Source organism: Phyllobates terribilis, unplaced genomic scaffold, assembly GCF_046119375.1.
Source record: "Phyllobates terribilis strain yellow unplaced genomic scaffold, ASM4611937v1 Scaffold_2__4_contigs__length_985480577, whole genome shotgun sequence".
NCBI classification, from domain to species: domain Eukaryota; kingdom Metazoa; phylum Chordata; class Amphibia; order Anura; family Dendrobatidae; genus Phyllobates; species Phyllobates terribilis.
In genome coordinates, this window is record NW_027362762.1 from 131,531,492 (window position 1) to 131,559,430 (window position 27,939).

At 43.5% G+C, this 27,939-nt stretch overlaps 1 protein-coding gene across 2 annotated transcripts; it reads right to left on the reverse strand.

Annotated features, from left to right (window-relative positions):
- On the reverse strand, positions 1-26,814 carry RNASEH2B (ribonuclease H2 subunit B). Of its 2 annotated transcripts, XM_073662653.1 has the most exons (11): positions 26,450-26,811; positions 25,627-25,698; positions 17,704-17,811; positions 16,461-16,537; positions 13,264-13,381; positions 12,657-12,721; positions 11,759-11,864; positions 6,419-6,500; positions 2,438-2,480; positions 1,886-1,963; positions 1-175 (listed from the first exon to the last, which is right to left on the reverse strand). In XM_073662653.1, the coding sequence occupies exons 1-11, from the start codon at positions 26,511-26,513 to the stop codon at positions 68-70; spliced, it is 921 nt and encodes a 306-aa protein (XP_073518754.1). In that variant the 5' UTR covers positions 26,514-26,811; the 3' UTR covers positions 1-67. The 2 variants fall into 2 exon arrangements, with proteins under 2 accessions (XP_073518754.1, XP_073518762.1); XM_073662661.1 differs by lacking the exon at positions 1,886-1,963 and having other exon boundaries at positions 26,450-26,814.
- Between the last annotated feature and the right edge of the window lie 1,125 nt (positions 26,815-27,939).

A 27,939-nucleotide genomic window follows, 5' to 3' on the forward strand; every position in this document is an offset into this window, starting at 1 on the left:
TAACAAAACAATATTTTTTTTTATTAAATAAAAAACATTGAATTTCCATTTAACAGTCTTATTCTTATTATTTTGCGGTTTTGGCTTTTGGACCAAAAAAAGAAGATATGTTTTTCATTCCACTTTTGTCCACTTTAGCGAGGGATTTCTGAGCTGCGGTCATCTTACTATTAGTCTGTGAATGGAAAACAGTGAACAAAGTTAGTTTTCCCACATTAGGTATTATGTCGGGTCCATAAAACGGACCACAAATTATGCTTCGTCGATGAACAATAGAAGACCTGACAACCCCAACTTGTTTCAGAGCAGCAACATTTGGTTTCCTACTCACATTAAGTGAATTTGACTTTTACACAACTACTGTGTAGTCACTATACCTGCTGGTCACCGTTCTGCAGATGCCTCCTTCTGGCTCCATTTCTCATCATGTCCAAAAACGGCCACCGCAGAGCTCGATGGTAAACAGGGCTTCAGAATCCGAGTCCATTGACAAAATGGACTGACTCCGAAAATACTTAATAAATGGGGTACAGTAGTACAATGTAGGATGTCCTGTAAATGTTTTCATAAGAATTTGGGAAAGTGATGAAATGTCCTATAAATGTCTGTTCTGTTTCTCATGTAAGGATCTCGGCTTTTAGTTGAGATGAATCTGTGCTGCACTTTATGTACATGCTCAGTAGTGAGGCCGTGCTGTGGGTCAGAGTCGTGGAGTCAGGGAAATTGAAGAGTAAAAAAAAAATAAAAGTAATAAAAAAAAATGGACACGTGTCTACGACCCCAAAAAAAACAACATGGTTTCATAACTGACTGTGGTCTAGGGACGCTGTGAGTGACAGGTTGGCTGCACAATTGCATCTGGAGTGTACTGGACTGTCGGATTTGTGAGTGACAGTCCAGTCATCCAATATGATCCGGTTGTGTACTTGGCTGTCAACATTTTGATTGAGCAGCAGTGCTGTCAATATGGTCTGGTCTGCGGGTGTCTGACCAGGGGCCTTCCGTCCTCAGATGATTTTCTAAGTATTTAGCTGGCTTGCTGTGAGCAGCAGATTGTCAGTTGTAGCTTTGCTTTAGGTGTGTGCGCTTAGCTGTGTTTGACTTCTGATCTGGTTTACGATTGTGGATCTGTTGTGAGAATTCTCATGGATTATCCCTTCTGCTTTGGACGCTCTGACTTTAGGTATCTGACCCTGGACTTGGCCTCTGACTGTTTGTTAAATTCCCTGGTTTTGACCCTGGACTGTTTCCTGAACATGCCTTTACCTTAACCCTCTGTACTACAAGCTCTCCTGGTATCTGACCTCGGACCTCCTGACTAAACTGTCTCACGGCTTACCCGGGAGTAGTGACTCAGCGTCACACAGACTATAATGAGTACATGTTCTACTATGAGAAAAACAAGGATAGAACTCATATGTGATACACAGATGTCTGAATGAGGTCCAAGTGGGAGAGCACCGGACATTTCAGAAGTTTTCTATCACTGGAAATACACTTTTTTTGTTTATAGCTCTAGTTATATCTTGAGTTATATAATCAGCTGATTTCTTTTTCTCCGAAGTTCATAAACAAAAACAAAAAATCCCCAACAGTTTAATAAAATTCTAAATTCCATATGTGCTTTTATTTTACGTTCTTACACAATGGCTATATAAACTTATTAATACAAAAAAGGACCCTCACATTGGACGGACATAAGATAGGCGGTAAGAAGCAAAAGATAATCACAGATAGAAAAGCGCCATAACTATGGAAGAAAATAAATGTAGCTGCCCAGATCAGGTCTGTGAGAAAAGAGTATTACACTTTAAATCTTCCCGTATACGTTGGTAAAAAAAGAAGCAAATGACAAACTAGAAGTGTTAGGGAAAACATTGCCCACCTTTTTGCCTTTGTCATTTGAGAAATATTTTGAGTAGTCCTCTTCTGCTTCCACGGGCTTGTCAGACACTTTCCTTTTCTGCAAATTTAGATGGGGGGACGTACTCAGTACATTTTTACATGAAGGTCCAGAAGGGGGGGGAAAAATCCATTAAGTTGGCAACATGACTGGACTAAGTTCTGGTCCACATCCGGGGAAGGAGTACGTTTAGCAATCAGAAAAACGTAATATATCATGAAATTACACAAAACTGTTATTTTCTCTGTGAAGATATGCAAGAGGCCTCATTTTACTTGAGATGCTTCCATCATGAGATTTATGAATACAGAGGAATCCACCGACCAGAGATGCTCGTCAGACACATTCCCCTCCCGCTTCCCAGTTTATCCATTGGCAACTAAATGCAAACTAGCTTTAGGTGTTATACTATTAAAACTCAAAAAGAAACTTTGGCATAGAGGTATTACTGCAAATTACTAGGAAAGAGTTAGTTTTGATTAATGGAAATGCTAGCAGCAACAAAGCAGGCCGATGCCGCGCACAAGCAGATACCTTTGTTGGTGGCTCTGGGGTTGGACTGGAGACATCTGGCAGACTGAAAAGAACAAGGACATAAAAAAAATAGGGATCAATACCTTGCTCACACCTCAAACAGTGGCTGATTTGTCAAAAAAATTAAAGGGGTGTCTCATGGTGTTGAACAGGAGTGCACCACTGGGGATTTTTTTAGACTCTTAACTTCTTGTCCTTTCAGGAAGAGTTTTCAGAAACACTCAGAGGCAGGAATACAATAACTGATTACACCTTTGTACACAGCTGATAACAGGATGTACCCTTCATAATCAGACAGTGCTTGGTATACAACACAGATGACTAAAGCCCCCATCTCACATAGCGAGATCGCTGCTGTGTCACGGTTTTGGTGACGCAACAGCGACCTCACTAGCGATCTCGCTATGTGTGACACTTTGCAGCGATCAGGCTCCTGCTGTGAGGTCGTTGATCGCTGCAAAGTGTCCTGGACCATTTTTTGGTCGTTGCCCTCCCGCTGGTCAGCACACATCGCTGTGTGTGACCAACGGGAGCAGCGATCAGGCTGGTAACTATGGTAAACATCGGGTTACTAGGGGCACACGAGCACTTAGTAACCCGCTGTTTATCATGGTTACGAGCCTGCTAAAGTGAGCGGTAACCTCCCGCTCACTGTAGCAGAGTGGTAACCATGATAAACAACGGGTTACTAGGAGCACGCGTGCCCCTAGTAACCCGATGTTTACCATAGTTACCAGCCTGCTCCTGCTTCAGCAGGCTGGTAACCAGGAGCAGGACATCGTGGAAAGATTCTTTCCACGATGTCGCTGCTCCCCTGATCGTTGGTGAGCCTGCCTGTTTGACAACTCACCAGCGACCACATAGCGACGCAGCAACGATCCCTGACAGGTCGTATCGTTGTCGGGATCATTGCAGCGTCGCTAAGTGTGACGGGGCCTTAACACCTTTCAGATAAGGCCCTATCTTTTTCTGCTCTGCAGCCACTATTACATCGGGTGTAAGGCTTCGTGCCCACGATGCAGAAATGAAGCCGAAATTTTCCTGAGCATTTCTGCATCTCCTTGGCAGAAAAACACATGCGGTTTTTACATGCTTTTTCTTTTTTACCAGTTTTTGATGCGTATTTGCATGCGTTTTTCCAATGCATTGTATAGGCAAATACGCATGCAGAAACACACAAGAATTGGTCATGTCCGTATTTTTTCTGCGAGTGAAATCTGCGCAGAAAAAATCCTGACCATGTGCACAGAACTTGCAGAATGTCATAGGAAGTCATGGGATAAGGTATGCAATGCGTTTCTGGAGCATTTACGCGCTGCAAATACGCACCAAAAACGCATTGTGGGCACACAGCTTAAGGCTAAGGCTGTGTGCCCACGATGCATTTAAGCGTTTCCGCAGCGGTAAAAATGCTGCAGAAACGCTTAAAAACGCATGGTAGAAAGCCTGCCATGTCCCCCAATGATAATCCGCATGTGCTATGCACATGCTGCGGAAATTTCCGCTGCGGATTATCATTGTGGAAAAAAAAGCAGCACTACCAATTATTTTGCGGAAGCGCTGCGTTTTTGCCGCCAATGACTTGCATTAGAAAGCATGGAATCCGCATCACTGGATCTGTACATGCGGAATCCATGCGTTTCAATGTGCGGATGGTACCCGGGTGTGGAGGACAGGAGACTCTCCTCAGGACCTGGGTACCATAGAACCTGCAAAAAAAAATAAAAAAATATTATACTTACCTTCTGATGGCCCGCAGTCTCCTTGTCTTCGCTTGCCGGCAGATCGCGGTGGACTGAAGGACCTGTGCTGACGTCATCTAGTCATGTGACGGGTCACGCGACGCTGACGTCGGCAGGTCCTTCAGTGTACCGCTGCCGGCAGCCAAGATGGAGCGAATAAAGACTCCGGGGGCCATCAGAAGGTAAAGTATAGATTTATTTTTTACCATTCTTTAAGGTCACACTATATAAATCCATGCCATTTGGATGGATTTATATAGTGTGACCAAGTTGTCAAGCACTTTCCAAGTCATGCTAAAATCGCCTGGAAAGCGCTTGACAACCCGCATGCGGAAATGCATGTGAAGAACGCGTGACAAACGCTTCTGTATGATGTACAATCCGCATGCGTTTTTTCTGCTAGGGAGATGCAGAAATGCTCAGGAAAAAATCCGGAGCATTTCTGCATCGTTGGCACATAGCCTAAGGCTGTAAACGCTCCAGAAACGCATTGCATACCTTATCCCATGACTTCCTATGACATTCTGCAAGTTCTGTGCACATGGTCAGGATTTTTTCTGCGCAGATTTTACTCGCAGAAAAAATACGGACATGACCAATTATTGTGCGTTTTTGCATGCATATTTGCCTATACAATGCATTGGAAAAATGCATGGCAAATACGCATGCAAAAAAAGCGTCAAAAACCGCACGCGTTTCTCTGCCAAGGAGATGCAGAAATGCTCAGGAAAATTTCTGCATCGTGGGCACTAAGCCTAAAGTTTAACATAAAAATGTTGTAAGATTTTTTTTAAGGCTACGTTCCCACGACGAGCGACTGGTGAGTTTTTCATGTTGCAGATTTTCCGAACCCATTAACTAAAATAGGTTACTTACCTTTTTTCTAAAATACGAGGCGTAACAAAAAAAAAACCAAAACAACAAAGCTCACCAAAAACTGATCGTGGGAACGTAGCCTAAAGCATCTACCAGAAAAGAAAAAAAAAAAGGGAAAAAAAGTGTATAGGATATTATTCTATTACTGTGTTGTGTGTAGTAGTGGGAAGTAGGTAGTGGGAACAGTTTTTTGAAACAATTCAGGAGTCAAACTACGGATTTAGAGGTGCAATTAGGATGATAATGGTGAGGTACGCAGGTACAATGTGCTTCTATGCTTTAAAAATAGCAGCTAACTCTTATTAGGTCAATTTATCAAACTCCGCGTATTACAGGAGGATCTTGCTGCAGATTCACAGAGGGTTATAATACAATATTGGCATGCTTAGATAAGGCAAGTCTGCCATACTATGAAGTTCTATTCTTTACATAAAATAATAGCTGAGGGGTACTGTGTTCGAAAAAAAAAAACACCCACCCAAAACCCAAATTTAACATCTGACTGGCGGGTATTTTACATAAAAAAATAAAGTCTAAAACCATCAGTAAGGTGCACAGTATGAACCGGGCCTTAAAGAGAACCTGTCACCAGGTTTGACTCATGAGATACAGTCAGCACCTTTCATCCCTGATATACAGCATTCTATAATGCTGTATATAAGCCCCCGATCCGACCTGCAAGATAAGAAAAAACCCTTTTATTATACTCACCTGGGGGCGATCCGGTCCGAGGGGTGTCTTGTTCTGGCGCCTCCCTTCTTGCTTTGTGTAGATGACGCGTCCCTATGTCATCTACACAGTCTGCCTGGCATCACACTCCTGCGCAGGTGTACTTCTATGCCCTGACTAGGGTAGAGTAAACTACTGCAGTGTGCAGGCGCCAGTAAAGGTCAAAGAGCCCCGGCGTCTGCGCACTGCAGCACTTTACTCTGCCCTGGTTAAGGCACAGAAGTACACCTGCGCAGGAGCGCGATGCCAGGATGACTGTGGATGACGTAGGGACGCGTCATCCACACGAAGGAAGAAGGACGGCATTGTAAGAAGGGAGGCGCCAGACCAGGACGAGCGACACCCCCTCGGACCGGACCACCCCCTAGGTGAGTATAATAAAACTATTTCTCCTCCTGCAGTTCAGATCATGGGCTTATATAAAGCATTATAGAATGCTGTATATCAGGGCTGACAGGTGGTGGCCGTATCTCATATGCGGCAAATGTGGTGACAGGTTCTCTTTAATAAAATAGAGGGCCATCTATTTAAAAAAAAAAAAAAAAAAAAGCTTTTGTGAACATTGAATACAAAACCTCCTTCCTAGTGGAGTAGGCTTCATACATACTGTTCCTTTACATTGATGTCACCTTACTTTAAATGCGCAGACAGCTCGTTGCGAAGATCTTCAGGAATGTATTCTGAAATCAGTCCATGAGCATAGCGCACATAGTCCTCTGGAAAAAAAGAAAAGAAATGTTCAAAGAGACACTAAAATGATGCAAGTAGTTTCTATGTGAATCTCCTATATATGAAGAACGAGCACAACCTTTATTGAGTTGTCCCATCGGGGATATTTAAAGAAGCACTCCTCCTCCACCTCCCATCAAAGTTTTTATCCTCTTAATATATTGCAGTCATCATATTATATAACACTGTGTACTAACAATTGCTCATTTTGCCTTTCTGCCCAGCTAATTCTTCTCTTTTCTCTGCTCTACGTAGAAACAGGAGGTCTCTTGTCCCTGCAGAAATCATTCCCTCTTCAAATCCTGACCCATCATCTCCTCAATCTGCCAGGGACTTTAGCTGTGACTTATGACTCATACAGGGAAAATTGACCTCCTGATTCTACATAGAGCTTAGAGGATTCAGTTTGTCAGTTTTTAATCATGTGATGTCATAGATGTAATGAAAAAGAAGAATTAGCTGGGTAGAAAGACAAAATGAGCAATTGTAAGTATACAGTGCTATATAATATGATTGCAATATATTAAGAGGATGAAAACTTTGATGGGAGGAGGAGTGCTTCTTTAACCCCTTTAGAGCCTGGGGCGCAATAGTACGCACCAGGATATCACCCCCTGCACAGCGCGGGCTGCGGCGCTGAGCCCGCACTGAACCAGGCACGTCAGCTGATTTATACAGCTGACACGTGCCCCCAACAGCCGCGGGTGGAATCGCGATCCACCCGCGGCTGTTAACATGTTAAATGCTGCTGTCAATCTCTGACAGCGGCATTTAACATCGCCGCGCCGGAAGTGCTTCGCTTACCCCGCCCATCGGTGACCCCGTCATGTGATCGCGGGTCACCGATGGGTCGGCATGACAACCCTGGGTCTGCAGCAGACTCCAGTGGTTGTCATGTAAAGATTACTATGAGCGCCACCTAGTGGTTGACGCTCATAGTATAGGAGCATTTCTGCTACATAGAGGTGATGAACAGATCACCTCTATGTAGCAGAGGCGATCGGACAGTTGCTGCTTCTAGTCGCCTATGGAGACTATAGAAGCAAGCAAAAAGTGTAAAAAAAATGTTTTTTAAAAAAATATATAAAAGTTTAAATCACCCCCCTTTCGCCACATTCAAAATAAAATAATTAAAAAAAAAACCAGATACACATATTTGGTATTGCCGCGTTCAGAATCGCCCGATCTATCAATATAAAAAAAGAATTAATCCGATCGGTAAAAGGCGTAATGAGAAAAAAAATCTAAACGCCAGAATTATGTTTTTTGGTCGCCGCAACATTGCAATAACGGGCGATCAATATATCGGATCTACCCCAAAATGGTATCAATAAAAACTTCAGCTCGTCGCGCAAAAAATAAGCTCTCACCCGGCCCCAGATCCCGAAAAATGGAGATGCTACGGGTCTTGGAAAATGGCACCATTATTTATTTTTTTATTTAGCAAACTTTGGATTATTTTTTTTAACACTTAAATAAAGAAAGAACCTATACATGCTTGGAGTCTACAAACTCGAAATGACCTGGAGAATAATAATGGCGGGTCAGTTTTAGCATTCAGTGAACATGGTAAAAAAAAAAATTAAAAGAAAACAACTGTGGTATTGCACTTTTTTTTGCAATTTCACCGCACTTGGAATTTTTTTGCCCCGTACATGATATGGTAAAACCAGTAATGTTCAAAAGTACAACTCGTCCGACAAAAAATAAGCCCTCACATGGCCATATTGACCAAAAAATAAAAACGCTATGGCTCTGGGTACAAGGGGAGCAAAAAACGAAAATGCAAAAACGGAAAATCCCAGGGTCCTTAAGGGGTTAATATATATAATGCCATAAATATCTGATAGTTGCAGTTCTCACATGTAATATTTTAATAAAAATGATCTTATTAAAACCTTGATATATGGTAAATAACATGGACTTTTCTAAATTCCATCTAAGCTGAAGTAGTGATGGAGCTTTTGCACCAGGAATTGACCTGGTGTTAAAGAAAGAAGGAGTCTTCTGAACCTCTGCCTGACCTGGCATTCTTACACAGGGTGGATTGTAGCAGTGCAAACATAACATGATTCAGTTTATGAAGCTTTGGGGAATGTCAGACTAGTGCGAAGAGTTTTAGACAATATTTTCTGAATTGACACAAATGTCTGATTATATAACCGAGCAGATGTCTCTTTATATCATTTTTTTTACCTGCAAGCAATGAAACAAAGGATCTAGTAATAAGAAATACCATAAATATCATCAACATAACGCAAAACTATATTCAACATATGCAGCAGGCTTGTGACTATGACTTGACTAATACATTGAAACACTATGGGGAGAATCTACAAAGACTTGTATTTTCCATGCCGGTCTTAAAAGGAGGCCATCATCAGAAAAATCACCTATTGGTTAAATCAGGTTTTTGTTTCAAAGGTTTTATTTTTTTTTCATTTTGGCAATTTTTATTTACATAGCTCAATTTTTCTTAAAAAAAAAACAACAACAAACAAAAACCCAGAAATAAGAAATTTTCATACTGGCCACTTAGCGCTTTTTTAGACTCCTACTTTGGCCTCAGGAAATAACATGTACATTAGCCACAATTATTGAATCTCAGCTCCATCTTTTGTATTGAAGCATCTAATGAGCGTGTGCAAAGGTCATCATGAAGAGAGGGGGAGAAGTGACATCCTCTACTGTGATTTGTGGAGCTTGGGATATCAGCTGTGTATGAGGTGTTAGGCTATGTGCAGATTTTTGTTTTTTGCTGCAGAAAAATCTGCTGTAAATATTCGAGTCAAATGCTGGCAGGAAAAATACTGTGCAAAATATTTTTTTTTTCATGCAATCTTTTCCCATTCATTTGAATGGGTGAAAAACGCTGAAAGAATTGACATGCTGCAGATATGAAAAACCACTTTGATGGTTCAAATCTGCAAGAAAATTAGAAGCAGCATGTGCATGAGATTTCAGAAATCTCATTCACTTTGCTCTTACTGTACAACAGTGTGTTTTTTCCATGACAAAAAAAAAAAGCGCAGAAAGAAACTTGAAAAAAAAACGCAGTGTGTAAACAAGCCCTGACCTGTCATTGTAATCCTGCCTCTGCTGAGAAATCTCCTATAAAACGCTTCTTAGAAGGACAGAGAGTCTAAAAAAGCTCCAATGGAAAAAGATAAAAAAAAAAAAAATTGGCAATTTTTTCACATTTTTTTTTTTTTTATTACATTAAACACCAAAACCTTATTTAGACAATAGGAGACTTTCTGATCATAGCTTCCCTTTAATAAAAAGTCTTATATATTAGGAGTCCCGAGCCAAGTTGTCCAAGCGTCAGGGAATCAAGTCTAAATGCTTGGTGTAAATTATAAAAAAAAACAAAAAAAAAACCAACATGTCTGGCTGTGGATGGCCACATCTCAACTAAACTCCACCTATGCTTTAGAAATATCCTATGAGTGGTGGGAAAATTATTGTGCAATCAAATCTGCAACTTTTTTACTCCAGGAAATTGAAAAAAGGCGAATGATCAATTCTCTTTGATGTTAATATAATCACTGTTATTTTGTACAATCATGATCCAACATAATGAAAAACGTCCTTATTATATAGTGATCACAGCATGTCAGCATAAATCAGATGGGAAGGAGAAGCAGGAATATATCTGCGTTGGGATGGGATCAATGCTTCCTTTTTTAATCTTCAAATATCTTTGTATTATCTGGGCACTGGTGCAGAGAGTACTTCATGATCACCAAAAAAAAAAAACAAAAAAAAACCCCACATCTTTATTTTGTCTTAGAAATAAAAAAAAAAATAAATAAATAAAACTTTGCAAAATGTGATTTAAAAGGTGAAGTCATATGCGTAGGAGATGTCTGTGTGCATGATCTGCAAAAGCAAAACTCTCGGCATGTCTATAGATTGGGACACTGTGGCAGAAACCTTTATTCTTTGTTTCAGCAGCCGTCACTGCCGCGCTGCTGTGCACACTCTGCTATTAACAGTAAACCTGTTGAAGACATGTCTATCAGCCAGCAGTAAACAGAGGAATATCTCCATCAGCTTTACTGCCAATGGCAGGGTGTGCACAGGAGAGCGGCAGCAAGCGGCTCAATGATCAAATCAATTTACTGGCCTTACATTTTGGGATTCAACTTTATTCATTCCCCCATGTTACCTGCCATAAATGGCGTGATCTATCTGCTCATGGAAAAGACATGTTCTTAGCAGCTTTATTATTAATAGTAGAGTACACTTCATACAAGTTCCCCTAGAATGTCCCACCACGATCCTTCATTCTTTTACGATCACATGCCTGCAACTAGTGGCTTCCAGTGTTACGCTCTACAGAAGCCATGCCCTTTCTTCTCAGGACCAAAAGCATGTGAAACGCAGAGGTGATGTGGAGAAGCAGTGCCAACCACAAGATGGCGGTGCGCATATGTAGAAAACAGGTGAAATAAAAATAAAGTATTTTGATAACTATTAATTTCAAAGTCACCATCTATCTAGATAAAACACCTAAACATACTGCATATAAATAATAAATTTGGTGATAGGTCTTTAACTCCTTACTGATATGACATACTGGTACTTTACATGTCGGGGTACTTCTATATGGAGCAGGCTCAGGATTTGAGTTTGCACCATATGTGGGAGAGGTCTGCTGTGTATGACAGCACTTATCTTCCAGTAACAGCAGCGGACGAATCGGCAGAAATCTTACTATTTTAATACTGGCCAATTTTCCTTATACCAGACACATTCTTCCTGCTTTCTACATGACTTTTCAGCAGTCTCATTATCATCATAGATAGGAGTGCAATGAAATAACAATTCTATACACAGCTGTTAACACAGGATCCACAATAGGTGATGTCACAGATCACCTCCTCCCCCTCCCTTCACAATGATCTTTGTCCTAATCAGAGCATGCTCATTACATAATTCAATATAACTAAGTAAGGTCTGAGCCGCCAGTCTATTGCTGCTAATATCCATGTTGCTATACTGAAAGAACAGAAAGTATAAGGCCTGGGGGCCAAATTTAAACGATTGTCATCAGAAATGACCGGTTCCCTCAATAAACAAGAAGCTTATAGATGAAAACTCCCAAAAATGTAACGCTTAAAATCTATCAGTGCAACACAATGATGTATACTGTCACTTTCCGTACATTTCGCCATTCATGAATACAAGATGTGTCATTGTACAAAAGCTCAGTTAGGACATTATAGTAACACGCATGCACCTTCTTTTATGTCAGATTCTTGTTTAATCCGGATGTAGCTGGCAGACTGCGCGCTGCCCCCCACACATACGTCACTGCCCTTTACTACTTTAACAGTCTGATCAACCTAAAGAAACAGAATTACAAAAAATATTAATGCACAGAAAACGTTGTCTTGGTCTGAGAAAGAAGCTTAGAATTCAAGTTACTTGGCGATTCCATAATGATTATTGAAAGTCCTTCCTTGCAAGAAGGTGGAATAAAGGAGTCTTATACACCTTAGACTAAGGTTGGTCAAGCGTACTGATACAGGGTGAGATGTTAAATGGACTGTCAGCTCAATGTCTGTTCCCTGGGTGAGATAATGTTGAAGGGACTGTCAGCTCAATGTCTGTTCCCTGGGTGAGATAATGTTGAAGGGACTGTCAGCTCAATGTCTGTTCCCTGGGTGGGATAATGTTGAAGGGACTGTCAGCTCAATGTCTGTTCCCTGTTAAAGGGCAGAGAAAAGTCTTATAATGCGCTGACACCTATTAACCGAAAGCCAAGTCTGTGCATGACAGAAGTTTGCTCTGCCCTTAGAGCGAAACAAAGTGCGACTGTGTTTAAGCTGCGTAGGCGCAAGATTCGCAGGGATGACATACATGTATCATCCACATCAATCAAGGCAGGAGGATGGCGATTCTGCGGATAGAGGAGGTGCAGACTCCAGACCACCCACATTCAATGGACAGCACCGGCGTGGGAGACTTATAAAAGGTATTTTTACAATATGCAGAGGGAGTTGGGGATTATATACAGGTTGATGGAGTACAGTAATAAACCTGCTAAATTTAGGTTGTGGCTTTAGTTTAAATAGGGAAAACCTGATGACAGGTTTCCTTTAAGTCAGAATTATTTTTTTTAAAAACATAGTCACCTTTTTCTTCAGCCATGCAAGTGTCTTTTCTTTGCTGTACCTGTAAAATTTCTTGCTGCCAATTTCTAGTAAAAAAAAAAAATAAATAAAAAGTATTTTTCTTAGTTTGTGGAGAAAGGTGAAAGTACAGACTCCATATACAATAGATAGCAGACATAATCTATCATCTATACTCCAGTGTTTCCTACAACAGCTCAGGAGCTGCACTCACACAAGACTGTGTAATAAGCATAAAAAACTGCGGCTACATCAAATCAAGCTGAAAAGAAGCGGCTTTTTGAAGAACAGAGGCACTTCTAGCTAAATTTTACATAATTATTGCATTTTGTGTGTGCAAATCACAGCATAAAAATGCCAGAAAAACAGCACATGTAATTATTTCCAGTTTAGAGCATTTCCCGTAGAAAAAAAATGATTGTAAAACTGCAACAAAAAAAAAATTGTTTATTTTTTTCGCACATGGAAAAAAAAAACAATGAAAAAAAAACCCAAAACTGGCACTTGACACATGCCTGTGGTTCAGTGTGAAGTAACTTTGGTTTTCAGATACTGAGATGCAGATTTCCATGACTTTGTAAATTAGCTTTAGCTGGTCAGATGTCGTTACCTTTTCCTTCTGTGACATGATGGAGGGATTGTGCTACCTGTGTGCACTGCAGTAACAAGTTACATGATGGAAAGTCTTCATCTACCACGATCTGTTCTGCCGGCTGAAATTTTCCTTGCTTTGAAAATAAAATAAAAATAGTAATAATGATTGTTTATCTAAAATGTTATATAAAAATAATATAAACATAATATTTACAAGCTATTGAACCAGTTCTACGCCCGGGTGGCGAGCATTTTTAATGGTATATGGTCTCCCATGCTGGTATGTGTTGCCCCCATCCTGGTATTTGTGCTGCTCCCCTCCTGTCCCCACCATCCAATCCCGGTATGCGTGGCACGCCTCATCCCCCAATCCCGGTATGCGTGCCACGCCTCATCCCCCAATCCCGGTATGCGTGCCACGCCTCATCCCCCAATCCCGGTATGCGTGGCACGCCTCATCCCCCAATCCCGGTATGCGTGCCACGCCTCATCCCCCAATCCCGGTATGCGTGCCACGCCTCATCCCCCAATCCCGGTATGCGTGCCACGCCTCATCCCCCAATCCCGGTATGCGTGCCACGCCTCATCCCCCAATCCCGGTATGCGTGCCACGCCTCATCCCCCAATCCCGGTATGCGTGCCACGCCTCATCCCCCAATCCCAGTATGCGTGCCACGCCTCATCCCCCAATCCCGGTATGCGTGCCACGCCTCATCCCCCAATCCCGGTATGCGTGCCACGCCTCATCCCCAAATCCCGGTATGCGTGGCACGCCTCATCCCCCAATCCCGGTATGCGTGGCACGCCTCATCCCCCAATCCCGGTATGCGTGGCACGCCTCATCCCCCAATCCCGGTATGCGTGGCACGCCTCATCCCCCAATCCCGGTATGCGTGGTCCCCTCACCCCACAATCCCGGTAAGCATGGTCCCCTCACCCCACAATCCCGGTATGCATGGTCCCCTCACCCCACAATCCTGGTATGCATGGTCCCCTCACCCCACAATCCTGGTATGCATGGTCCCCTCACCCCACAATCCTGGTATGCATGGTCCCCTCACCCCACAATCCTGGTATATGTGGCCCCCTCATCCCTTTCACGCTGTACACACATACAAAAAAAATAAAACCGTTATACTCACCTCTCTTCCCTGTGCTCCAGCGCTTCTGTGTCCTGTTCTGCCGGAGGCCGGGGAAGGAGTGCAGCACCGGAGCACAGGGCTGTCCGGCGCCATTTTGCTGAAGACACACTGCAAATGTGTCTTCAGTAAAATGGCGCCAAATAGCGCTATGCGCATGCGCCGATCCGACGCCTCACTCCTGCCCCGGTCTCCGGCGAAGAGAGGCGCCGCGGCAACGCTCTTCCCGGTCAGGTAAGTATATAAGTATGGTGCCAGAGATTGCAGTATGCGTTCAGTGTCTATGCATACCGCGATCTCCGGCGCCATACACTCCTCTTACCTTTAACGGCTGGATGCGGTCTTCTGTCTGGAGCCAGACTGCGTGTCACGCATGCGCAGTCTATAAAGGCCTCAGAGAGACACGCTTAGCCGATTATATTCTAGATATAACATATATAAATATTTTTTTAAATGTAGTTAATACATAACACATCTCGTCAGTTACAGAAGGCAGGACTAGACTTTTGCACAGGAAAAAATAGGGGTAAACTCAGGTTTCCAATATCCCAAACCAGATTCAAATACCCGGCCTGCGCAACAGCTCTCCTGACCTGAACTAGCTGCCTGATATAGGACCATGAGGCAGTCAGTTCAGATTAGTCGACCTACCGGTCAGGTACTGCGACCTGATCACGGACCGTATATCATGAACGTGTGAATTTGGCCAGCGCCGGTCCGCTCCCCTTTTCAGTGACGTCACCACCCATTGGACTCTCTGGATCACTCTATCCATGAACCAGAAGTCTCTTTTACAATGTAGGTCTATGACACTCCATAAACTAACATTGTAAAAGCCACTTCCGGGTCAAGCAGAGCTCAGTGTGACCCGGAAAGTATAAAGAACGGTGACGTCAATGAGGAGCGGACGGGCGCTGGATCCCAGAGAAGGTGGCGGTAGGTGACTATATTAACACATTGACACTACATAAAATGCACACAGATTTAGAACAAAAAAAAAAAAGTTCACGAGAGGGTTCCTGTAAGCTCATCTCTCTGTGGGTCCTTCTTTTTTGATTCTGGCTCTGCTACTTCTGGTGTGGGGACCGAAATTGGACGAACAGAGCAGGGTATGTCACTGGTGGGGGCGGGGGTACGTCTCGGTGAGTGACAGAAGTCTGAGCACGCATGCTCAGATCAGACTTCACTCTCCTCTCTGCTTGAATCCTGCTTTGAAGTGCCGCCCGTTCAGCTGACAAGCTCTGCAATATGCTGATCATTAGAAAGTATATCACGGGGTGCTGATCATTAGAAAGTATATCACAGGGCTTGTCAGCTGAAAGGACAGCACTTCAAGGCTGCGCTACATCTAATCAGTGCACTTAGCGACTCTGCTTGAGTAGTCGGCACAAGCTGCTGAGCTCATCGATTGGCTGCAGCGCTATCAAAATGCTGTGAGTGCTACAGACAATATTAACAGACACAGAGAACAGCTGTGGAGAATCAGCACTGGGCATGGGGAGGAGAAGTAGAGCAGTTTGTGTTACTAAAACTGTGCCCGGAGACAGGGGTTTTCGGATACTAAAACACCCCTTTAAATTAATGCAATGAAGATGTGAATGAATCAGAACATATAAATGGTCCACCATATAAGATAAAATTGAGAAAAGTCAGCCATAACAAGAAAATGTTTTCTTAGCGATTCTCTACTAATCAAAGTGGGGCACACCTACATATGTCCAAAAAATACACAAATTCAGATTTTCTTGTTGAAACAACCCCTTTAATAACTTATGTATTTACAACTGAAAATTCCTAAATTTGCTCACCTAGATATTATTTATGTGTGTGCGGCTCATAAGCAGCAGTCTATGGACAAGATGTGTTCATACAGACTGTATACAAGAAGTGATGCATCTGTTCATGGCAGTATACACCAATCATTTTTCAGAGGTCAATGGAGAAATTAAAGCAGCAAGAGGCTATTACTCCATTTTACTTTGCACCAACTTTCACATGGCTAATAACAGAGCATAAACCTTTTTTTCTTTTTGCTAAAATTTCAGTGATAACAAAAAGCTGGATGACACTGTACCTCTTTGTCAGCCTTGATCAGATAGTACAACACCAAATACAGAGGATCCACCGGGGTTGCATACAGTAATCTACCATCTAGAAATGAACAGAAAGAACTGTGAGAATGATTATTCTTAAGTCAAAATTGCATAAGAAAATTACTGCAAAAAATAAAATGACTAATCCAAGTATAATTTTTGTAGATTAAGTAAGAATATGAAAAAATGTCCCAACTGGCGCACGCATGCAAAAACTAAAAGACTCTACTTTTCTTTCCCTATAGATCTTAGATTCTCAATCTGTACTACATACACCCAGTTAGGAAGACAGCGGGCCACATTTATCAAGACTGGTGTTTTATAAAAAAATTAATTGACAAGATTTCATTGCGCACCTCTGAACAGGTGCAGATTTGTGCCAAAGTCTGAGACTTGTTTGCAATAGTTTTATCAACTATCAAAAACTTGGTAGGCGCACCCCTCCCGATACTCCATGCCCACTTCTTCAACTTTTTTCAAGCATTGTGCAGAAATGTGAGACTTTTTGCAAGTTTTTAGAATTTTGTTTATGCCAAAAACTTTGGTAAATTGCTTGATAAATGTTTACGAGTATCTCCGTCCTCCTGCCTTGGGGTAATGATGTATTTGAGCGAGAGATTCTTGGCTTATTTGTCTCCTTCAAAGTGGACCAAGCAAGAAGTTCTTATGAAGCAGTTTGGCGGCATGGATGGCTTATTTATGTCTCTGAAAGGAGATTTTTTTTTTATTCTTGAGGACTGTTTTGAGATAAATTGTCCAGTTTAGCAAAATTATTTTTAAGACAGTTCTAAATTGGTGAAAATACCAAAATAAGCTACTATTGCCTTACTGATACATTGTCACTATGCTTGAGGTTTACAGGTCACTGCCAGTCTCCATTTCTTGATCAGCGATGATTTCCCTGACCTGGACATAGGACAGCTGCAGCCAATCGTTGGTCACAGTGATGACTACAACCACCGCTTGTCTGCAGCAGTAGCATATCCAGGATACCATTGCTTTAGCAGGTAGTGGAGACTGGCAAGTAACCTGAAAAGTAATGGAGACCAAAGCGGCACGGGGTCTCTGGGTCTGAATGGTTTTCTATATATTTTGCCTGACTAATCCTTTTTAGTTTGGAAATCTAAAATTATAGAGTCCAATATTAATTCTGCTTATCATAGTTATTGAATTTACGGCATTAATATGATTTAAAAAAAAAAGTGAATTTTATTCTTCTATCACCTTCTTGAACTGTCTGACCAATAAACCATGACCGAAATTCTTCCTGGAAAGCTTTCACTTCGCAGACCTGTTGTCCAGAGTTGATAAATAAAAACATGGCTCCTTTACCTATAAAAACAGAAGGGATCATAGTTAGCCACCCTGCGCAGTGAGAGTACAGGCACTAAATCACACCATTGGGATCACCGATACGACGTCAATCGTTCAACCATTGCTGACCGAACCTAGTTGTCACACCAACATGTCTCTGATCAGCATGTTGGGTTATAGACTTTGTTTACGTTCAACTTTGAAACTTAAGGGGCATTTACACAGCATTTAGCCATTGCTCATCTTAGAGAATGAAATAAAATGAAATCTAACCTGTCTGATGACATGCGGAAATTGCAGTCCATAGAAATACAGAATTGTGGAAGCACAAGTCATGATGATTTTAAGCTCAGGGTATTATAACAGTTTGGTCCTAGCGCAACAGTTAGAATTTTATTTATTAAAGGTTGTGACATCAGGGACTATTAATTATCCACTGTCCACTCAGCCATGTTTGATTGCTGTTAAAGGTGTAGTTCAACCAGGGGATCCCATGTCCACATGCCCCTTTATGAGCCAGAGAAGAAAGCTAATAAGATAAGGGACTCAATCCATCTGTGTATTAAATATTTATTTCTATGCCTGCCATGCACAGTGCTTTAAAAAAAGTATTCACACCCCGTGATCTTTTGCACATTTTTCATGTTACACTCACATTACTTTTATTGGGATTTAATGTGATATACCAACACAAAGTAGCAAGTATTTGTGAAGTGTAAGGGAAATGATACATGGTTATCTAATTATTTTAAAAATATAAATCTGAAAATTGTGACGTACATATGTATTCCGCCCCCTGTAGTCTGATTCCCTTAAATAAAATCCTGAGTGACCAGTTGCCCCCAGAAGTCACATAATTAGTAAATTGCATCCACCTGTGTGTAATTTATTCTCAGTGTAACTACAGCTGTTCTGTGAAGGCTTCAGAGGTTTGTTTGAGAACATTAGGGATCAAACACTCAAGAAAACCAGGGAACACACCAGAAAGGTCAGGGATAACGTTGTGGAAAAGAGTAAAGCAGGGTTAGGTTATTATAAAAAAAAAAAATAGCCCAAGCTCTGAACATCTCACGAAGCACTGTTCAGTCCATCATCCAAAAATGCAAAGAGTATGGCACAACTGCAAACTTACCAAGACATGGCCGTCCACCCAAACTGACATCGCAAGCAAGGAGAGCAGAAATTAGAGAAGCAGCAATTTGGCCCATGGTCACTTTGGAGGAGCTGCCGAGATCCACAGCTCATGTGAGAATCTGTTCATAGGACAACTATTGGTCATACACTCCACAAACCTGGCCTTTATGGAAGAGTGGCAAAAGGAAAGCCATTTTTGAAAGCAAGACATAAGGAGTCTCATTTGCAGTTTGTTAAAAGCAATGTAGAGGACACCATTAGAATGAGGAAGAAGATGCTCTGACCCAAGGTAAAACTTTTTGTGCTATATGCAAAACGCTATTTATAGTGGTAAATTAACATTGCACATAACCCTGAAAACACCATCCCTGCTGTCACACATGGTGGTGGCAGCATCATGCTGTGGGGAGGCTTTACTTCAGCAGGGACAAGGAAGTCAGAGTTGATGGGAAGATGGATGAAACTAAATACAGGGCAATCCTGGAGGAAAACCTGTTAAAGGCTACAAAAGACTTGAGACTGAGGCGTAGGTTCACCTTCCAGCAGGAAAACAACCCTAAACATCCTGCCAGAGCTACAATGGATGGTTTAGATCAAAGCATATTCATGTGTGTGAATGTCAAAGTCCAGACCTAAATCCCATTGAGAATCTGTGGCAAGACCTTGAAATTGCTGTTCACAGTGCAAGCGTGCAAAGAACAAGCAAAAATTTCAGCCTCTAGATGAGCAAAGCTGGTAGAGACATTCCCCAAAAGACTTATAATAGTAATTGCAGTGAAAGGTGGTCCTACAAAGTATTGACTCAGAAGGAGGGTGGGGGCTGAACACAAATGCACAACACAATTTTCAGATTTATATTTTTTATAATAATTAGAAAACCATGTATCATTTCCTTTACACTTCACAAATACTTGGTACTTTGTGTTGGCGTATCACATAAAATACATTTAAGTTTGTGGGTGTAATGTGAAAAAGTTCACGGGGTATGAATACTTTTTCAAGCCAGTGTAATTCACGTGTACATAAAAGTCTGATCAAGACTCATGCCGATATCAGAGGTTTGCCTGCAGTCTCAGGGGCCGACAATCCACTATAGCAGCCCTCATAATAGTCTGTGATGTGACATCCTAAAGCTCTGTGCATTGTCATTTTTAGGCAGAATCCGCCTGAAAAAGAGCTGCAAAAGTGCCCCATAATATGAACATAGTGTATAGCAATGTCAGAACGTGCTGTGTGCATGTTCCGTATTATGTTCAAAAACCATGAAGTGGTTAAAAAGGGACATGTTCATTCTTGGTTTAGCTTCGGCTGGTATGCTGCCTGCTCTCTACACTGCACAGCATAAAGAGAAAGACACAAGAATGACAGCAAGACTTCAGGAAAACCACCTCCTAAGCTTTACCGAGGCGGGCTCACCTGAGAAACCTCAGCGAGCACATGGACTCCTCCAGTACAATGCCGTAGCCACTACATGTCTTCACATCAGTGACATTATGCAGCCATTGGCAGGAACTAGTGATGAGCGAGCATGCTCGCCACTGCTCGGTACTCGCCCGAGCATCTCAGTACTCGAGATGCTCGGAGCTCGCCGAGTACTTGCGCGATGCTTGGGCGGGAGCTCGGGTCCCTGTCCTGCATGTTTGGCGCTATTTAGAGCACCAATCATGCAGGGATTGTCTGCCACTCACTGTAATGTCACAGCCATGGTGGTCCTGGCATTTCAGTGATTGCCCAAATCGATGGGAACAGTGCTCACAGTGAAACATGAAAAGCCGGCAATTCATCAGCGGCATACACCGGTACCCAACAATTTAGAACAGAAAGAATAGAGCATCACACATAGATTAGATAGATAGAAACATGTCAGTCACATATATAATAAGTAGAGTGACAGTGTTGGTTACTGTACTTGTTATTTAGTGTAAAAATAAAGGATTTATTAAAAAAAAAATTGGCGTAGGGTTCCCCGTAATTTTAGTCTCTGCGCTCTGCAGTGTCTATGAAGGATGGCATGCTGGATGGCAGCGCTCAGCTGCGATCCAGCCTGTCATCTCAATGCCATCCCAGCATGGGAGAATTCTCCTGCTGAAGCGCTGAGCGCAGGAGATTTCTCCCACGCTGTCGGTGACGTGCATGAGGTGAGCTGAGTTTATTGGACATGAACTCGGCTCATCTGGATGCCATCACAGCCAGACACTGAGGAGCAGAAGCATGCCTGCGCTTCTCAGTGTCTGCGGCATGGCAAGCTGGATGACAGCTTTCGGCTGCGATCCAGCCTGTCATGTGAATGTAGCAGAGCTGGAGCCGTCCTGGGAACCATGGAAAGGTAAGGATGAGGTTGGTTTATTATTTTATTTTTTGCAGGAGATCGTTGGCTTCAGCTGGAATGGGCGTGATGGTAAGTATGGTTTAATTTAGAACATTAAAGAATTGTATGTTTATTTCAATTAAAGGACTTTATTCTGGGTGTTTGTGTTTTCTTTTAACTTTGACTATGGGGTTAGTAATAGGGGTGTCTTATAGACGCCTCTCCATTACTAACCTGGGCTTGATGTCAGCTGGCATTATAAGCTGACATCAACCCCAACCCTATTACCCCACTGCCACCGCACCAGGGCAGCATGGAAGAGCGAGGCTAAGTGCCAGAATTGGCGCATCCTATGAATGCGCCATTTCTGGGGCGGCTGACGGCTGGTGTTTCTAGCCTGGGAGGAGGCCAATATTCATGGCACCCTTCCTGGGCTATTAATATCAGCCCCCAGCTGTTTGCCTAGCCTTTGCTAGCTATTAAATAGGGGGTACCCCACGTCATTTTTTTGGGGGTCCCCCATTTTAATAGCTGGTAAAGGCTAGGTATTCAGCTGGGGGCTGATATTAGTAGCCTGGGAAGCTCCGTGGGTATTACCCCCTTCCCAGGCTTCAAACATCTGCCCCAGCCGTCTGCTTAACCTCCGCTAGAGACTAAAATTACGGGGATCCCCACGCCAATTTTTTTTTTAATAAATCCTTTATTTTAACACTAAATGACAAGTACAGTAATCAACACTCACTGCACTTATATATGGGACTGACATGTTTCTATCTATCTAATCTGTGTGTGATGCTCTATTCTTTCTGTTCTAAATTGTCGGGTACCGGTGTATGCCACTGATGAATTGCCGGCCGGCTTTTTTTAAAGAGACGGGTGCATGAAAATCGGAGGTCACTAGTGTGTTCCAAGTGCCCTGCTATGTTTTTCATGCACCCTCCTATATACCCTGCCTGCCTGTCTATATATTCTGCCTGTCTGACGTTTAATTGAGCACCGTTCCCATCGATTTGGGCAATTTTTGACCTTCTGCAGACCGCCGGGGGGGACCACCAGAAAAATGCTCGAGTTTCCCATAGACTTACATTGGGCTCGTTGCTCAGGTCGAGCACCCGAGTATTCCAATGTGCTCGACCCGAGCATTTTAGTGCTCGCTCATCACTTGCAGGAATTAGACATCAGGGAAAACCCCCAGGGGTTTATAGCAGGAGGAACAGTGTGGAGAAAGATCCCCATTATTGTTTTGCTTCGATCGGGAACTTGTGCAACATTGTTCTGGTAAAAGTAGCAAAAGCGATGACGAAGGCAGTTCTGCTTTTATAAAGGGTCACAAGCAGGGTGGGATCCAGGGCTGAGGAGTCGGTCAGTCAAACCTCCAACTCCGACTCCTCAATTTCCATGACTCCAACTCCCTCACACATGGCTCATGTTTAAGTGATAAATTTACTGTAGCACAGATTAATCTCAGCTAAAAGTCTAAACCCTTAGATTAGGAATAGGACAGACATTTATAGGACATTTCATAACTTTCCCAAATTCTTATGAAAAAATATTCCCCACAAACTGCAATGAACTACTGTACCAATTTATTATATATTTTAGGAGTCGGTCCATTTTATACCGACTCCACTGCCCTGGTGGGATCAGTAGCAAAATGTCAGACAAGAATTCTCAGTTGCTTTCATGCTAGGCCATTTATGATGGGGAAACCTCTATAAGCTGCCGGGCATTGCTAGACATCACAGGACGATGTGACAAGTCACTGGTATGGTATATGAGGGGAGGTATGTGTCGCACAGGTTGCTAGCTTGTGTGAACTGAAACCAATGGACTTTCTGCCAGCATGTCATATGCTGGAGGGTTATCTCACTTAAAGAGCGTTGTTTTAGGGGAATGACATAGTGATGGGAGGGATGTCATTCCCCATACATCCACCTCAAGGTGTGGCTGAGCAACGTTTAAATGTTCAGTCCTGTTTTTTTTTCTCTGTGTTGTTGTGTTTGGAGAGGCAAGGTCCCCAGACTGGACAGCCATAGCTCAGGAGGGAGCTGAAGGCCGGACATAACCTGTGTGGGCAAACCGCACACACATATATGGACTGTGCTATAGTTTATCTTTTGCTTTGTTTAGCCAAGTAAGGCTGTGTTTATTTTGCTGGAGTGCAGAGCTTTATGCAGTTAATAAAGCCTGCAAAGAAAACCCGGGTTCCTGAGTCTACTTCCGGAGGTGGCTGAGCGAGTCGTTCTACCACAAGGAGAATACTAATATATAGGGGACTCATAACTGTCATTCATCAGTGTTCGGTCAGGGTCAGTCTTTCATCAATGATTTTCTCATATGGAATAATGAATTACAAAGCTTCTGCTCTCCCCTGTAATGTTAATCATGGTCACGACTTGCACTCTGATGTCACCGTGTGCGCTCCCTAATGTTCAGACCTATAGACTTGTATGCTCCATGACTCTAGTTTTCACAGATATAACACGTACCCTTTAGAGTCGATGGGGTTGTTCACATGTCCCTGTTTTTTTTTTGTGGACATGTCTGTATTTGATTTGAGCCACAGATGAAAATTACTTATACAAGTTTATGGGGCCATGGAAATCAGACAACACAGGGGCCCCATCCATGTGTAATCCGTGTGCTGGCATTGATGTAACATTATAATGTTTAGGAGAAGCTTTGCAATTTATTTATTTTTTTGTATGTGAAAATTACTAATGAAGCTGATGATGAAATCTGACACATGGACCATTGATGAAACGCAAATACAAAACACTGATGAACAGTCCGTTTTTTGTTTTTTGTTGTTTGTTTGTACATACGAGACAACGTACGCTTCTGCCGGCGATTCAGCCGCGCCAGTCAACACAGCAGCTTTTTTTCTGGGCTGCTCTGTCGACAGGGGGTGACTACCGGCATCATGCTGACTGACTGCTGGCTCCCCGCAGTTAAGCAGCAGGGAGCGTTCTGTCAATCAGCATGACATCGACAGCAACTGCCTGCCTGTTAGTTATTAGGCCTGTAGTAAAATAAAATGTAAATAGTCCTGTATAACCCCTTTAAGATAAAACATCAATATCAGATTGGTGGGTGTTAGACACTGAGCACCCCCAGGTATTCTAGCCGCTGATCGCTGTGGGTGCAGCATGTCCAACCCCAACCAATCTTATATTGATAACTCAATAGGTCAGCAAAATGGATGTAACGGACAACTCCTTCAATAGTGTGATCCACTCTAAAAACTTGTCAGAATCAGCCAACACTTAAAGTTGTCCATTACTTGGACAACTCCTTCTCATACCCCATGCTTGGCCCCGATAAAATAAAAAATCATATACACTGCTACCGTGCCGGCGCCGGAACGGCAGTGTCGGCAAGGGAGGGGAGCATAGGCTTCTTTATTTTATTGGGGCCAAATATTTAGATCAAGAAGGGGTTGTCCTAGTAGTGGACAACCACTTTAATCTAATGCAAGTGCAGGGTGCATTGTATTATCCATTTATATGTAATGGAAAAGAAGGGGGGAAAGAATCAACTGAAAACAAATGACAATGTAGCAAACTTATAAATCTACAGCATGCGTCATGTGCATGGATTCTGCATGAAAAAGCCAATGATTAGCCCCATAAAATGACAGTGGGGCCAAGCCACAAGCAGATCCACCAGCCAATCTTCTCTGGCATTGTGACAATCCCTCAGCACTGTGCCCCCGCACGACGTGGCACGGTAGTTTCTGATGGAGTGAGGTTAGTATGTAATGGCAGGGTCAAACATCAATGGTAGATTCTTCTGAGGCCGGGTTCAGACAGTTGTATTTCATGGCCTTTATATCGACTACAATGCCCAGACTAGCCACAGGGCTTAAGGCCCCGTCACATTAAGCGAGATCGCTGCTGAGTCACAAGTTTTGTGACGCAACAGCGACCTCAGCAGCGATCTCGCTTAATGTGACGGGGCCTTAGCAGCGACCAGGCCCCTGTTGTGAGATCGCTGGTCGTGTCGGAATGGTCTGGACATTTCTTTGATCATTGAGGTCCCGCTGGGTAGCATGTATCGGTGTGTTTGACACCTTACCAACGACCTTGTTGTCGACTCAGACACAGAAACACATAGGCGTGCTTCTTTATACAGATCGTTACGGGTCGCCGCATCGCTGCTGCGTCGTTGGGAAGATCTGACTGCTTGACATCTCACCAGTGACCACATAGCGACGCAGCAACGATCCCTGACAGGTCGTATCATTGTCGGGATCGCTGTAGCGTCGCTTAGTGTGACGGGGCCTTTAGTGGTCTATGGGGTTGTGAATTTGGGTGGTCCAGACCTGTGTCAGTCGGGGCATTGTAATGATACACAGAGAGCAAGGAGCAGAGATAAGAAGCCACCATCACCTGTCAGGGGACTGCGGAGTTTAGCAAACAGCGTTTTATCACTTGGCTTCTTTGCATCTTTTTTAAGAGAATCTGTAATGAGAAATAAAGAAATGACAAATCTGCCGGCACTAAATCATTACACAATGAAGAACATAAAATAGAGAAAAATGACAACGCAAGTTCTCAAGACCTATTGTATTCTCTTATGAATTAAACAAGTGATTCATTTCATCCCATCATTATTATATATATATATATATATATATATATATATATATATATATATATATATATATATATATATATATATATATATATATATATATATTTGTTATTGCAAACAACCTCAGCTTATCAGGTATGAGGGCACATGTGCCTCATACCTGGGAGTGGGGGGCAGCAATAATAATCAGCTCGAGTCACAGAGGCTTCATACATGGGAGTGGGGGGCAGTAATAATAGATAGGCTCGGGGTCACAGCAGCTTCATACCTGGGAGTGGTGGGGGGCAGTAATAATAGATATATTATTTAGGGGAGTGACCCCGAGCCTAAGGGAATCGGAGCAACCAATCAGCTCAGAGGTCCTGCGCTCACGGGTACTTTCCAAATGAAAGCTGCGACCCGATTGGTTTACACGGAGAACCGCTGCTCCTTACCACTAGCTCCTTAGTGGCGCTCAGGCTACTTGTGATTATCAAGGAAGAGCCGCAAAACCACAGTCCGGCTAATAGGGTAAAGAAAAGTTACATCCGGGCCAGTCCCGACACGCCTGACTACTGCAGCTGCTCGAGAAGACTGTAGTAAAAACGCACAATATGAACGAACACGTGCCGCGTGTACCTGGAGCTATGAGCACCCACTGGTCGCTGTGCACATACACGGGCTTCTTCCTCCTTGTCGCCATGTTACGAGCCGCACATAGGCAGCAGAAACTTGGCGCTCTCCTGGCGGGTCCACACAACTGAGTAGAGACGGGGGAGACTACAGCTTCTTTTATCGATTAATGCTGTAAATGACCGTCCACAGAGCAGAACTGAGGGGAACAGTCCCAGCTGTGTGTACGCGACACCGTACGGGCGTATCTCAAGAACGGAGCATAATCTCAAGTCAGGTGATACCCGCAGCACAACACAAAGCGCCCCCCGATGGGAGGACTAGATGGTAGCGTCCGGAAGCGGTTTATTACTGTGCGAAGCTTCTGCCCAGCGGGCTGCCTGCAATAGTAAGAAGATGGGCGGGAAGTGTATACAGGGGGCGGTGACGTATAGAGAGAGAGAGAGAGAGAGAGAGAAAGGGCGGTGACGTGTAGAGAGAGAAAGGGCGGTGACGTGTAGAGAAAGGGCGGTGACGTGTAGAGAAAGGGCGGTGACGTGTAGAGAGAGAGAAAGGGCGGTGACGTGTAGAGAGAGAAAGGGCGGTGACGTGTAGAGAGAGAGAGAGAGAAAGGGCGGTGACGTGTAGAGAGAGAGAAAGGGCGGTGACGTGTAGAGAGAGAGAGAGAGAGAAAGGGCGGTGACGTGTAGAGAGAGAGAGGGCGGTGACGTGTAGAGAGAGAGAGAGGGCGGTGACGTGTAGAGAGAGAGAGAGAAAGGGCGGTGACGTGTAGAGAGAGAGAGAGGGCGGTGACGTGTAGAGAGAGAGAGAGAAAGGGCGGTGACGTGTAGAGAGAGAGAGGGCGGTGACGTGTAGAGAGAGAGAGGGCGGTGACGTGTAGAGAAAGAGAGAGGGCGGTGACGTGTAGAGAGAGAGAGAGAGTGGGCGGTGACGTGTAGAGAGAGAGAGGGCGGTGACGTGTATACAGAGGGCTGTGACGTAGAAAAAGAGGGTGGTGACGTATATAGAGAGAGGGCGGTGACGTATGTAGAGAGAGGGCGGTGACGTGTGCAGAGAGGGCGGTGACGTGTAGAGTGAGAGAGAGAGAGGGCGGTGACGTGTACAGAGAGAGCGGTGATGTGTATATAGAGAGAGGGCGGTGATGTGTATATAGAGAGAGAGGGCGGTGATGTGTATATAGAGAGAGAGGGCGGTGACGTGTACAGAGAGAGAAGGCGGTGACGTGTACAGAGAGGGCGGTGACGTGTAGAGAGAGAGGGCGGTGACATGTACAGAGAGGGCAGTGATGTGTAGAGACAGAGAGAGAGGGCGGTGATGTGTAGAGAGAGAGGACGGTGACGTATATAGAGAGGTCGGTGACGTGTACAGAGAGAGGGCGGTGACGTGTACAGAGAGGGCGGTGACGTGTACAGAGAGGGCGGTGACGTGTACAGAGAGAGGGCGGTGACGTGTACAGAGAGAGGGCGGTGATGTGTAGAGTGAGAGAGAGGGCAGTG